General features: G+C 38.3%; 1 protein-coding gene across 8 annotated transcripts in view; it reads left to right on the forward strand.

Annotated features, from left to right (window-relative positions):
• The window catches only part of Ulk2 (unc-51 like autophagy activating kinase 2), a 104,591-nt gene that overhangs the window by 35,144 nt on the left and 56,453 nt on the right, over positions 1–12,994 (forward strand). For all 8 annotated transcript variants that reach the window (XM_048786259.1, XM_048786268.1, XM_048786274.1 and 5 more), the window contains one exon: positions 1,396–1,567. In XM_048786259.1, coding sequence (XP_048642216.1) covers positions 1,396–1,567 — 172 coding nt within the window. The remainder of the gene's footprint in view (positions 1–1,395; positions 1,568–12,994) is intronic.

Consider the following 12,994-nt stretch of genomic DNA (forward strand, 5'->3'; position numbering starts at 1 on the left):
TGCATTTGAGATGTGAGAAAATTAAACATATTTATGTGTAGAGGTACAAAAAGCCAGAATCAACAGAGAGGGTGAAAATGTCAGGAGCTGATCTGTGTCCTTGGGGAGTTGGCATGGGTGGTGGAATGAGGAGCAAGACCAGGTGGAAAGATTAGTTTTGAATAAAAGGGAAGCATCTCTTCTGTGAAGATGAGAAATGAGAGGACCATTTGTAGGTGTAGATACTTTCATTAATAGCAGGGAAAGAAATTGAGAAAGTTCTTGCTTAACCCACTGTCAAGAAATTGTGGAGTTTGATACTTGCAATCACATCTCAACTCGACTGCCTTTTAGTTATATGGTCTCAGGAAAATTACTTAACCATCTGAGGTTTTGTTTAGTTAGATGCAAAAGAGAGTTCAGAATAAGGCTGGAGTTAGATAACAAGTGGAAAGCTTTGAACTCCTCTTGCCTTTTCTTATTACCTTCAGATATAAAGTCTTCAAAAAGATTTTACGTATGTCACATACAGAAAAGGAAGTAATAAGATGCTTTGAGACTGATTTCATTGCATGGTGATATTCAGAGGAGCAGCAGGAATAAATTGGGCATTTAAAGCTTGATGTTAACAGCATGATGTAGTGCAAATTCAATTTTTTAGAAAACCATTGTATAATCAAGACATTCAGAGCTATCACGAGAGAACTTGATTGAGGCAATTGCTGAAAAGTACATAGCTAGTGATACCTAAGTATTTGCTTAAATAGATTTCTCTGCTTTTCTTCTCTTCCTGACCTGTCTTCCACAAACTACCTCACCTCATAACAAAATACAAACAAAAGTAACACACCCACACCTGTAAAGTTTTCCAATATTTTTTTCTGTGAATGTAAATGAATTTCTAGTCTAACATAGTTACCCTTATTGACTTATCTATTTTATCTTACATAATATGTTAGTCTTTCACTTCCTGTTTATCATGTTTTCTTCACGGCAGATTTAGAACTTGTTTTTGTTTGCAAGATGTGATTAATTTAAAATCCCTGGACATTTTGTGTTATTAAGTGAATAGTTATTGAGTGTCTGCTTTGCTGGGCCACAAGCTTGGGCAGGAGATATTTCAGTGATTAAAAATTCACCTCAAAGGCTTCACAAGAGGCAGATAGGTACATGTGATAAGTTGTATTTTTAAGTATCATTTTTGGAAAATATTTTAGAAGTCTTTATGGCAATACTTCTAAACTGTGCTCTTCTAAAAGAAAAACTTTCCAGAGAGATTTTTTTTTTTTTTTAATCTTAGGTTGAATTCAACTTTGTGCCCCATTTCATGAAAAAAAAAAAATTCCTTAATCTAATGGCTATTCTGACTTGCATTTGATTATTAGGCCAGTTTTAATTTTATGTTGTTAATTTTAGTCCCTTCCAGATATGCAGCATATTCAGGAAGAAAACTTATCCTCCCCACCATTGGGTCCTCCCAACTATCTACAAGTGTCTAAAGATTCTGCCAGTACTAGTAGCAAGAACTCTTCTTGTGACACGGATGACTTTGTTTTGGTACCACACAACATCTCGTCAGACCACTCATGTGAGAATCTTTCTACTTGTACACATTATATTTCTTAATTTGCTAAATTAGCAGTTTTTAACCTGTGTATCACACTTTCTTGTGTAGGACACCTTTTCAAATGGGCATTTTATTTAGTTGTTTGAGTTCTTAGAATTACTTACTTGCCTTTCTAAGATCTGTTCAGTCATCTATAAAACAATTTTGGATGCTGAAGTTACATGAAAGTTTTATAAGAAATTATCTCAAATTTTGTATCCAAACAGAAAAAAAGAGAGAAGCCATCATAATAAGTAAAATTAACTTTAAGGGAAGGAATTAAAGGAATAACTCATTTAAGAACAAAACCTAAGATTGGAGTCTTTTAGGAAATACATTCAGGAGTAAGTTCAGGAACAAGCTTCATAAATATATAGAAAGAATTTTTTATAAAGGAACTAGAATGAAGATTTATACTATAAGTATAGTCAGTGTTCTTTGGAATAGTAAAGTGTACCAGAAAATCTACAAGAGAGAGAAATTAGACAAAAGTGTTAGATGAAAACCATGATTTGAGTATGAAAGAATAGATCAGAGAAGCTAGAAGATCTGATTCCTTTAGCAGTTGAGTAGTACTAAGTACTAACTATATGCAGAAGTTTGCATTAAGAGGTTTATTTAGTTGTTTGTCAAATACTTACTTCATAGGTACTGCCAGGTGTTGTGTTCATCATTGCAAAGGTCAAAATCCCCAGATTAACTTAAGGATTTTATTACCCAGGGAGGGAAAACATGGACCACAGCAAGTATATGTACAATTTATAGTCAGAGCTGTGAGAATCATAAGTTACCCTTAAAAATCATCCACTACAGTGGTTTGATTTCTTTACAAAAATTTTAAAAACTTTTAAAATTATGAAATATTTTAAACAGAAAATAACACTCAAGTTACCTCCCCCATGCTATGCTGCTTTTTTAAAAAATATTTACTTTTTAGTTGTAGTTGAACACAATACCTTTATTTTATTTATTTTTATGTAGTGCTAAGGATTGAACCCAGTGCCTCACAGATGCTAGACGAACATTCTGTGGCTGAGCCACAACCCCACCCCCCTATGCTGCTTTTTATACATGTCAACATTTTGCCATATTTGTTTTAAATGTTTTCCCTAAAGGTATAAAAATTCTATAAGAACATTCACATTTTCTACTTTCTATTTTTTCTAGACAGATATTCTTCCTATAGATATTTTTATCCTTTAATATGTATTCATATATAATAGACAGTATTTTAATCTTTTCATAGTTTTAAGTAAATGGTTTATAGAATGCTTACTTCTCTAGTTTGCTTTTTCCTGTTTTTATTATAGATCTGGATACATACTGTTTGTGTTTTGTTCATATTTGAATCTTATAGCACAACTAAAGCCCAGATTGCCCATTTCCCTACTGATTTATATTAGATTATTTCTGCCATTTCACTGTTTAAATTGTACTCTAATAGGTGTCCTTGTATACATGTGCCAGAATTTCTTCTAAGTAGATACACTAGATGGGGACAACTTCCAACTCTATAAAATATTGGTACAAGCAAATTGTACCGGTGATCTTTATCCTGCTGCTCCAATGTTAGAATGGTATTCTCCTATATTTCCTTCTGAAGGTTTTTAGTTTTTTTCATATTTAACTTTACCTGGAATTCATTTTTGTAAATAGAGTAAGGTGTAGGGATCTGTAATTATATCAGTATTATTTATTGAATGTTCTATCTTTCTTCCACTGATAATGCAGTGACAGAGTTGTCATTTCAGGTTTGAATATAGGATTGAATTTCTTTTGAGATTCTCCATTCTATTGCATTGGTCTATTTGTATTATTTTATAATAATTTTTATATTTGTGTGTCAAGCATATGTGTGATCTGGAAATGGTGGTAAGGGAGTGATAGTGTTGTTAAGAATCACTCTGGCAATTGGCTTTTCTCAGTATCAGCTTCCATAAAAAATGCCTTAAAAAACCATTTTGGGATTTTGCATTGATTCAATAGACTTGTTCAAGGATAGTTAGGATTTTTACAGTGTTAAATTATCATCAGGATGTTTGTGTCTCCATTGTTTAAGTTTCTTTAATTTTTTAATGCTTTTTAAAAATTAAATTTGTTTATTTATTTTAATTAGGTATATATGACACAGAATGCATTTTGATTCATTGTACATAATTGCAGCATAACATTTCACTTCTCTGATTGTACATGATGAAGCGTCCCACCATGTTATGTGCTCTTTAATGTTTTCTGATACATCATTTTATATGTTCCTATATGAAAGTATTTAATTTTTAATTTATTTTTTGTGCTAGTGTTACTAGAGTCTTAGGCTAAAGAGCTGACTCTAGTGAGGATTTAGGGTCCGCAAAACACAGGTCTGGCCTGTTTGCCCCAAACAAACAATAGTAATACTGAAAGACAGAAAAGCAACTTTAATCACTGTAGCCATACCAGCAAGACTTGGGGATGGGTTGAAGCCTTTCCCACTTCTAACAAGCGGGCCTCTATGGTAGTCGATCTGTTGCTTACTCACATAAATCCATTTCTATCCAATCAGACAATGGCCCAGAATTCACCTCGCAGATAACTCAGGGACTGGCTCACGTGTTTTCACTCCCTTGGCATTTCCATTGCCCTTACCGCCACCAGGCTTCTGAAAAGGTTGAAAGGACCAATTGGTACCTTAAAGAGACCCTCACCAAGCTCACCATGGAATTAAGTGCCACAGTCTGGCTGGGCACAAATAACCGAGCCGCCACAAAGCCTTGTAGGTTCAAACAGCAGCTCTTTATTCCCAAACTCTCACTGGCACTCTACACACACTTCCCGGGAACACACTCCCTCCACTGGGCTAAGGGTGCCAATTCTCCCGGAACCCCGTGAGAACTCAATGGGAACTCCAGGGAACTCCAAAGTAGCGGGTGCTACTTTTAGGATCCGCCCTAATCCCAAAGCTGCCCTATTCCCAGCAGGATCCGCCCTAATCCCGGAGCAGGGTCACCTTTCAACCATTCCTTCTGGCAAAAATGCCAGGCATCATTCTGACTAAACTGTGGCTCTCAACATCTCCCCCCTTCTGTTTAATTAAGCAACAAGCATGTGGCTTAGGGACCGTGTCTGTCTTAGGTTGTCCAATACTACATATGGTCCTTACCCGTCATCGGATGAGCTGACCTCAAGGCGTCAGCCTCCTGTCTTAGGTTGGTACCATTGTAATTGGATCTTACCCGTCATTGGCTACCGGTCCAGCATACAGCCATACTTGTGGATAGGCCTTTGCACCAGTGGGGGGGTGAGGTTCTTTGCCTCACCTCTGTTGGCCCCCAAATTTGGCCTTGGTGCCAGTGGGGGGGTGAGGTTCTTTGCCTCACCTCTGTTGACCCCCAAATTTTAGACCATCAAAAGCAGAAAGGGAGGAGGATGCAAAATGCCACGGCACCAAGCCAAATGACGGCTCTTATTGGAAAAATTGTACCACCGATGACACCATCAGCAAAGATACCCCAGCAATACCACAATTCACTGTACCAACAGATAGTTCACAATGTATGCAAGTGATACATAGTCCATGGAAGTTCTGCAAGCAGTTTAAAGCAGAGGAATGTATTAATATGTCCATTTCCTCCCAAAGTAAATCAACTCCTTGATTGAGCATCACTTGCTGAGTTATTATTCATTGATGCATCAGTTTATACAGTTTACTGTGATAGCTTTCGAAGAAGCTGTAGCTTAGTTTTATCTTTGTCTTCACCGGCACTGGGATGAAGATAGGAATTCTGGCAACAATGGCTAAAAAAAAAAAAAATTATGTAACATTCCAGCAGGCAATAAGAAAACAATTTTCTGAACAATTTACATTATCCTGAACAGAATTATTAAATATAATGAAAAGGAAAGGTAAAAATAAACAGATCTGTTAACCTCCTTTTTTGTTCACATATTAAAACAATCCTCAACAGCTGTTTACCCAATTTAAATTAAACCATTTAAATCACGTGAATAAAAAAAAATTCGGATCCATTTTTTCATGAGCACTCCTCATATATATGGACGTACGCACATACAGACATACAACACAAAACAGAAGTGTGCACACATAACACAATACATACAACACATAACATAATAGTAAAGTCCTTGTAGCTTTTCACAGGTGAAATCTCCATTGCAATGTTTAAAAACTCCATAGTCAAAAAATAGAACTGATCAGCAAAATATTAACCTAGGTCTGTATGAGCTCAAAAAATAAAATAGAACTTCATGATGTGGGAAAAGGCAATAATAAAATAGATATTGAAAAAAAAGCATCCTGGTTACCACCTGGGTTTGACTCTTCTTATGATATCCTTCTTCCTGTAACTTGCATATGAGTCTGAAGGTATTCCCACAAGTAAGCCTCAAGGTTTCTTACATTGGAAATAGGCCTTAATGGTGTTCATTATTCATTAGTTTCCAGGTGTGGGAGGATCACTGTCGCAGATGTAAGAATAGCCAAACTGGAGTTCTGAATATCAGCTGTTATGGATTTGAGCCAAATCGTCTTCTTTTTAGTCTGTAGAAATCGCTTTAGTTAATCTCTGTGGAATCCAAATCGGCTGCTGTTCTCCCTGTGGAAACACACAAACAGACCCCCCGACTCCAGACAATCACTGGGTCAGGACCTGTCCTGTTAGAATATCCTTCCAAAGTACCTTGGGCTTATGTACATTTTTTGGACACATATGCCTTTCCGCAGCACTAAGCCCTGATGAATCCAAATTTAAAAAGTTTAGAGTAAAAAGGGTTATTTTAAGTTTATCTTTGGGGGATATATACCCCTTTCCGATTCCCTCTTTTTGTTTTAATAAGTACATTTTAATAGTTTGATGAGCTCTTTCAACTATGCTTTGTTTCCTGTGGATTGTATGGGATTCCTGTTAAGTAAAACATTAACTGATTTTTCTTCAGGGATGATGTTTCAAAATATCCTATATACATCCTTTGGAAATTTAAAGATCCTTTTAAATTCAAGTCTTCCAAAAGCATTTTGCCTTAGTTTTTAGAATTACTTTAGTCCTTTTAATTTTTTGATGTGGTTTTAAACCAATTTCCTTCTATTTTAATGTTTTCTAAATTGGCTCTTGTCTATAAATTTTAACACCCTCATCTGAGACTTCTAATTTCTGCACCACCAGAAATTAAAGTTGATGGGCTTTTTGAAAAAGTTACTAATAATCTCCTTGTTCTTCTATTTTATCCAATATTTGACTTTAAAGTTCTCTCTTATTTTTTTCTATCTTGAATGTCTGTATCTAATAGTTGTCTTAGCTTTTTGCATTTTTTATCTGAAATACCTTTATTTGACATTTTTAACCTTTTTTTATGTTTCTATCTTCTAGTTTTCTTCTAAGGTTTGTACATTCATCATTAGTTGCTTTTTTTCCTCCTAGTTTTTTTTTTTTGCTTCCTATTTTGTGGGTTTAAAATTCTTGTCTTCCTACATCTTCTATCTTTCTCTTTTTTTTTACCTTTCTGTACTTTTGTCTTTAAAGTTTTCCACTTTAAATTTTTAATCTTCTTTATCCAAATTGCTTTTATCCTATTATCTTTCCATTTTCATTTTTTTTTTTAAGTATTGCTTTTAAGATTAACTAGGCTTCGAATGATGCAATCTTTCCTCTGCCATGAAGGCATCTTAACCACCTTTAATTTAACCTTTTAAAGCCTTTTGCAACTTACTTAGACATTTTACAACTTTTTACTTTATCACACAAAGATTATCTCATCTAGAAACATTTCTGTTTCCTTTAACCGTCCAATTAAAATATATTTCTGCATCTTGAATCTTTCTATATCTCTTTTCTAGCCATTAACCCTTTTTATAAATTCACATTCTGAAACAACCTTTATAAAATTTCTGAATTTAGACAAATTACTCCACTTTAATAAGATGAAATATTTTTATGTTTTTTATGGTACTATAATACTATAATTGAAACCCAACTGAAACTTCTTTTACTCTTTGTATATAAATTACACCTGATAGAATCTTAACTCTTAGTAACCTTGTTTCAGCAAAGACACAGACACAAAGCAATATTAAACTTTTTTTTTCCGTTTACCAATTTATGAAAACACACGTTTTATTTTATAATATTTTAAATATATTACCTTATGTAACTTAATAAGTAAAGAGTACTTGATTTTATATTTAGTGGTTGATGTTTCAACACTTTAGCTTTGTAAATTAATCAGATGTCTGTAAAAACCAAGATCTTAGACAAGTGTAGTAAACAGAACTAGCCATCTCTTTCTTGTTGAATAAAAATATTTTTACAGGATACCATGATGGTCCCATTGTGATATATTCAACAACTCCTCTTTAAAAAGCCATGGGCTACATTTTTGTATTGTATCAACATACGCCTTAACTGTTCTTGGTCTTACTGGGGTGCCTCCTTCCTCTAACAATTTCAAACCTTGAGTCAACCATTTCCCCAGTTTGCCTGAGAAAGTACTAGGGAAAGTTAACTTGAAATAAAAACAAAATAAATCAAAACAAGAACACATTGTTTTTATGGTCACCCATTCTTTCGCTCTTCCTCAAGGGCGAGCAATTTCACTTACCTCCAAGCTTCAAGCTTTCCCCGCACGGGCCACCAAATGCAGCAGTCTGGCTGGGCACAAATACTGAGCCGCCACAAAGCCTTGTAGGTTCAAACAGCAACTCTTTATTCCCAAACTCTCACAGGCACTCTACACACACTTCCCGGTAACACACTCCCTCCACCGGGTTCCACAAGCCAATTCTCCCGGAACCGGGGAACTCCAAAGTAGGGGGCACCAAGGCAGCAGGATCTGCCCTAATCCTGGAGCCGCCCTAATCCTATCAGGATCCACCCTAATCCTGGAGCCGCCCTAATCCCGGAGCAGGGTCACCTTTCAACCATTCCCTCTGGCAAAAATGCAAGGCGTCATTCTGGCGTCTCCTGAACTGCCTACAGAACCCCTACCCATCTCCGAAAAAGTATCTACCAATACAAGAAGGTATTTTATGTTTTTTACTTGGGGCATGTTGGTGAAATCAATCTGCCAGTCTGCAGCCGGGGAATGACCACAAGCTGGGAAAGGTTTAGGTTTTAATGGATATTGGTATTGGTTCTCTGGCAGATCTGACAAGCGGAAGTGATCTGTTGGAGGAGGGTCTTATCACGTGGGGAAAGGGTGAAAAGGGAGTGAAGGAAAGTAGTGAGACTCCGTGGACTTGAATGGAATAGAGAGTGAAGAAACCAGAAGAGTTGTTGGGGATCTTTGGGCCGATCCCCCGTGGTAACAAAGAGTAGCCGAGAGGAGATAAAACTCTGTAGGGTGGCTGATTGAGTCGATTGATTGGCCTTGGAATTCCCCATAGTAGTAAGGGAGGAGTCAGTTTGATGGCCCTTGCAATGGATTATTCCCAGTTGGGAAGGCAGCCTGGAGTAGGCCAGAAATAAGTGTGGAATTAATGACTGCTATCCCTCTGGTGGTCAATAGCCCTCTTTCTTTCCAAATGGCTGTGTGGGAGATCAGGTTATGGAATCTGTATATAGGGAGAGGGTTTTTCCCTCTGCTAGCTCACATGCCCTTGTGGCAGCTATGAGTTCAGCTTGTTGGTTGGTGGTATTGGGTGGGAGAGATTTTGCCTCTATGATGGATGAGAGGGAAATGACAGCATAACCCGCCACTTTAACCCTTTTGTATATAAGAGGGCAGGGGTCCCTCAGAAATGGTGGTAGGGCAGGGTAAAATCGACTCTAATACCTTCAGGCATTTGTGGACGGGATCTTATGAGGGAGAAAATGGGAGGAGGGAGGCAGAGTCAAGGAATGAGACAAGGAGGGATAGAACCCTGGAAGGAGGAAGTGACTGTAGCCCCTTGTAAGTGAGGAAATCCTTTAGATGGTGAGGAGATAAGATGGTTAGCCCGGGAGCCAAAGGTAAGTTTGTGTGCTTCTCTCTGGAGGTCATGGGCTGCTGCTAGGGCTCTGAGGCATGGGGCCCAGCCCCTGATGGTGGGGTTGGATAGGCAGGCCACTGGTGCAAATGTGGGTCCATATTCCTGACCCAGAAAGCCCAGACTTTGTCCCTGTTTTTCATGTACATAGAGGGTGAAGGGTCGGGGAGATGCAGGGCATATGCCCGAAGGAGGGCCTTTTTTTTTTTTTTTTTTTTAATAATTTTTTTTTAAAGAGAGAGAGAATTTTTAATATTTATTTTTTAGTTTTTGGCGGACACAACATCTTGTTTGTACGTGGTGCTGAGGATAGAACCCGGGCCGCACGCATGCCAGGCGAGCGCGCTACTGCTTGAGCCACATCCCCAGCCCAGGAGGGCCTTTTTAAGGATTGTAAAGGGCTTCCCTATTGCTGAGGGTAGGGGTTCATCTTGGGGGCGCTTGGCCAGATGAGCGGCCTGGCAAGGTGGGAGAAATTCCAGGCCCTGAAGTACCCAGCCAAACTCAAGAAGGAGAGTATGTCTTTGGTGTAGGTATAGACACAATAAGCTGTTTTCTGTCTACTGTAATGACCTTTTTCCCTTGAGAGATAGAGAACCCTAGATGTGTGACCTATTTACTGCTATTTGGGCCTTTTGTGGAGTGGCCCGATATAAGTAGGAGAACTGTGTCATCTGTTGAGCGCCCTTTGGACGGGCTAGAAGAATTTGTAGAGGTTTGCAAGAGGTGTAGAGAGCAGGGTTAGATCGGAGCAAGAAGAAAGCCTGGACATAAGCGATTTCTACCCATTTTTTTGCACAGTAATTGTAGAGATCCCTTAGAATGGAGGGATCCAGGGATCCAAAAAGGTGTCATCTGCTTTGGTTGTCTAAGGGATAAGTGGGCCAGGCCTGGGTGCTATATTTGATCCAAAAGTCATTGTAGGGGAAAGTTGACTGGCAGAGAGGACACATTACCCATGTAAGGAGGAGGGAAGAGGACGCAGAGAAGGAGGAAACTGATTTTTTGGCAAAAGGGGCCTCCCTGCTAGAGCCAAAAAATCAGGAGTGCCTAAGTGGCAGGTTCGAGCTGCAGAGATTGGTCGTCACCGAATCCTGACAGTCGAAGCTCTTGTCCTGGACAGAGCCAGAACCGTGGGAGACCTTGGCCAAGGCTTTTCGGGACCCCTCCTGGAGAGGCCGGATACTCCCAGGGCTGGAAAGAGGGGGAGAGGCAGGGCATGCAGAGAGGAAGGGGAGGGTAAGTGTCTCTCTGGCAGCCCGAAGGTGAGAGGACTAGGACTTTAGGAATCTGCCCGAGGAGGGAGTCCCTGAGGGCTACCATAGCCTTAAAGGCTGTGGTGGGGTGCTCTCCTCCCCGCAGGTGGGCAAGGAGATTTGCCAGACGATAATAGTCCCTGAGGGCCTCTGTAGCCTTCAACATATTGCAAGAGGGTGGATTTGGGGCACTGGGGGTGAAAAGATTGAAGGTCGGAGGCCAAGGTTTGTCCAAAGAGGTGTGGACTATCTCAAAATCCCTGAGGAAGGACAGTCCAGGTTAAAGGCAAAAAGATACCTTTAAATCTGTGACCGAGAAGTGGGTGGCAGTGTGGGGGATCTGAGACAGCAGGATGTATGGGTTGGGAACCAAAGGATGTATGTGCCTAATGGAGGTGTTGATGAGTTGTAGGTCCTGAACTAAGCAATAGGACCCATTGGGCTTTTTTACCGCTAGCATCTGGGTTGGCTCCACAGTTTAGCTATTGTGAATTGTGCTTCTATAAACATTGTTGTGGCTGTATCCCTGTAGTATTCTGTATGCTGTCACTTCTTCTTACTGTACTCTCCTAGGGTGTAATTTTATTTTTTAAAAATATTTTTAGTTATAGATGGACATAACACGTTTATTTTACTTATTTATTTTTATGTGGTGCTGAGGATTGAACCCAGTACCTCACACATGCTAGGCAAGCGCTCCACCACTAAGCTACAGCCCCAGCCCATGATTTTCTATCTGTTTGACTTAATACTCTATATTTTAGGAAATATCATTAATGTTCTAATCCTATCAAAGGATAAAATTACAACAATTTAGTTTAATTTTCTTAATTGGATTTATTTTCAATTCTAGAATCGAGCAACACTTTGTTGCATGTAACAGAATGTGTTGTTCCTATAAACTGAGCAGAGGAGCTTGATTTTAGAGACAGAAAAGGGCTGAAGAAAGCAGAAACAGGGCTGGGGTTGTGGTTCAGTGGTAGATCAGACATTTGCCTAGCATGTGTGAGGCACTGGGTTCGATCCTCAGCACCACATAAAAATAAGTAAATAAAATAAGTGCCTATTAACAACTAAAAAATATGAAAAAAATAAAAGAAAGCAGAAACAAAAAACAAAGAGCTAATTATTATTTCAAAGTTACTTTTCCTGTAAGGCTCAGACTGGGAGACAGAATAATGAAAAAATAACTGATGAGTCAACATCAGATAACCTAGAGTAAAAACTTAGGTTACCTTTCCTGTGAAAGGATTAAGGCAGAGAAAACTTATGATCACACCACTTGAAACTAGTTTGGTTGGGAAATTTGACTGTTATCTCTCTAATCCAGATTTCTTGGAAGGTCAGATAAAAGCTTAAGTATCAGGTTGCTGGTGGAGTTTCAGCATGAGTGACTATTTTTAGCCTGGTTGTTGGTTGGGGTCTAGTATAGAGCTTAGACCAAAACAATGGCCTCCTGTAAGTTTTATTTAATACCACTCTGTTGAGTTTTTCATTTATGCTGTCATGTTTTTAATTTTCAGTCCTTTGTCTCCCCGCTCTGACATTGTTCTTATTTCAAGGTGTAATATTCTGTTTTGTTGTTTGATTATCATAGTTAAGAATGGAGGATTTAAAAACTGAAATCTCTGTATAGAGCTAGGTCTGATTGATAGTACTGGGTACTATGGCTGGGGCATTTTCTTGGACTATTTCCTTTTTGAAGGGCTACTTAGATACCTCAAAGAAGATTTATCCAATCTTCTGCCTAAAGAGTATAAATCTGATACTGTTTAAGGGAACCAGTAAAGTAGTATGTCAGGAGGACTCAATTGTCAGTGTAAAATTTCACTTACTTACTTTCCCTCATTAACCTTTTTAAACCATAGTACCTTTGCCTTTAATTCTTCCTTGTGCTCTATTATCTAGAGACCCAGTTTTACTCTGTCCCAATAGAAACATCCAGTTTTTCGCAATAGTGGGGTCTGGGCCTTTCTACATTGAATTAGAGAAAGGACATGAAATTCTAATGCTTTTTAAAAATTCTGTATTTTAAAAAAATATTCTGTATTTTTGAAAATAAATTTTACTGTGTTTATTTAAGGTACACATCTGATGTTAATGATATAGATATATCCGTATTTAGTAAAAAGGGTACTCTAATGAAAAAAATCGACACATCCATCCTCTCATATAGTTACCTGTCCCCCCCCCCCC

Source organism: Marmota marmota, unplaced genomic scaffold (assembly GCF_001458135.2).
Source record: "Marmota marmota marmota unplaced genomic scaffold, marMar, whole genome shotgun sequence".
NCBI lineage: Eukaryota > Metazoa > Chordata > Mammalia > Rodentia > Sciuridae > Marmota > Marmota marmota.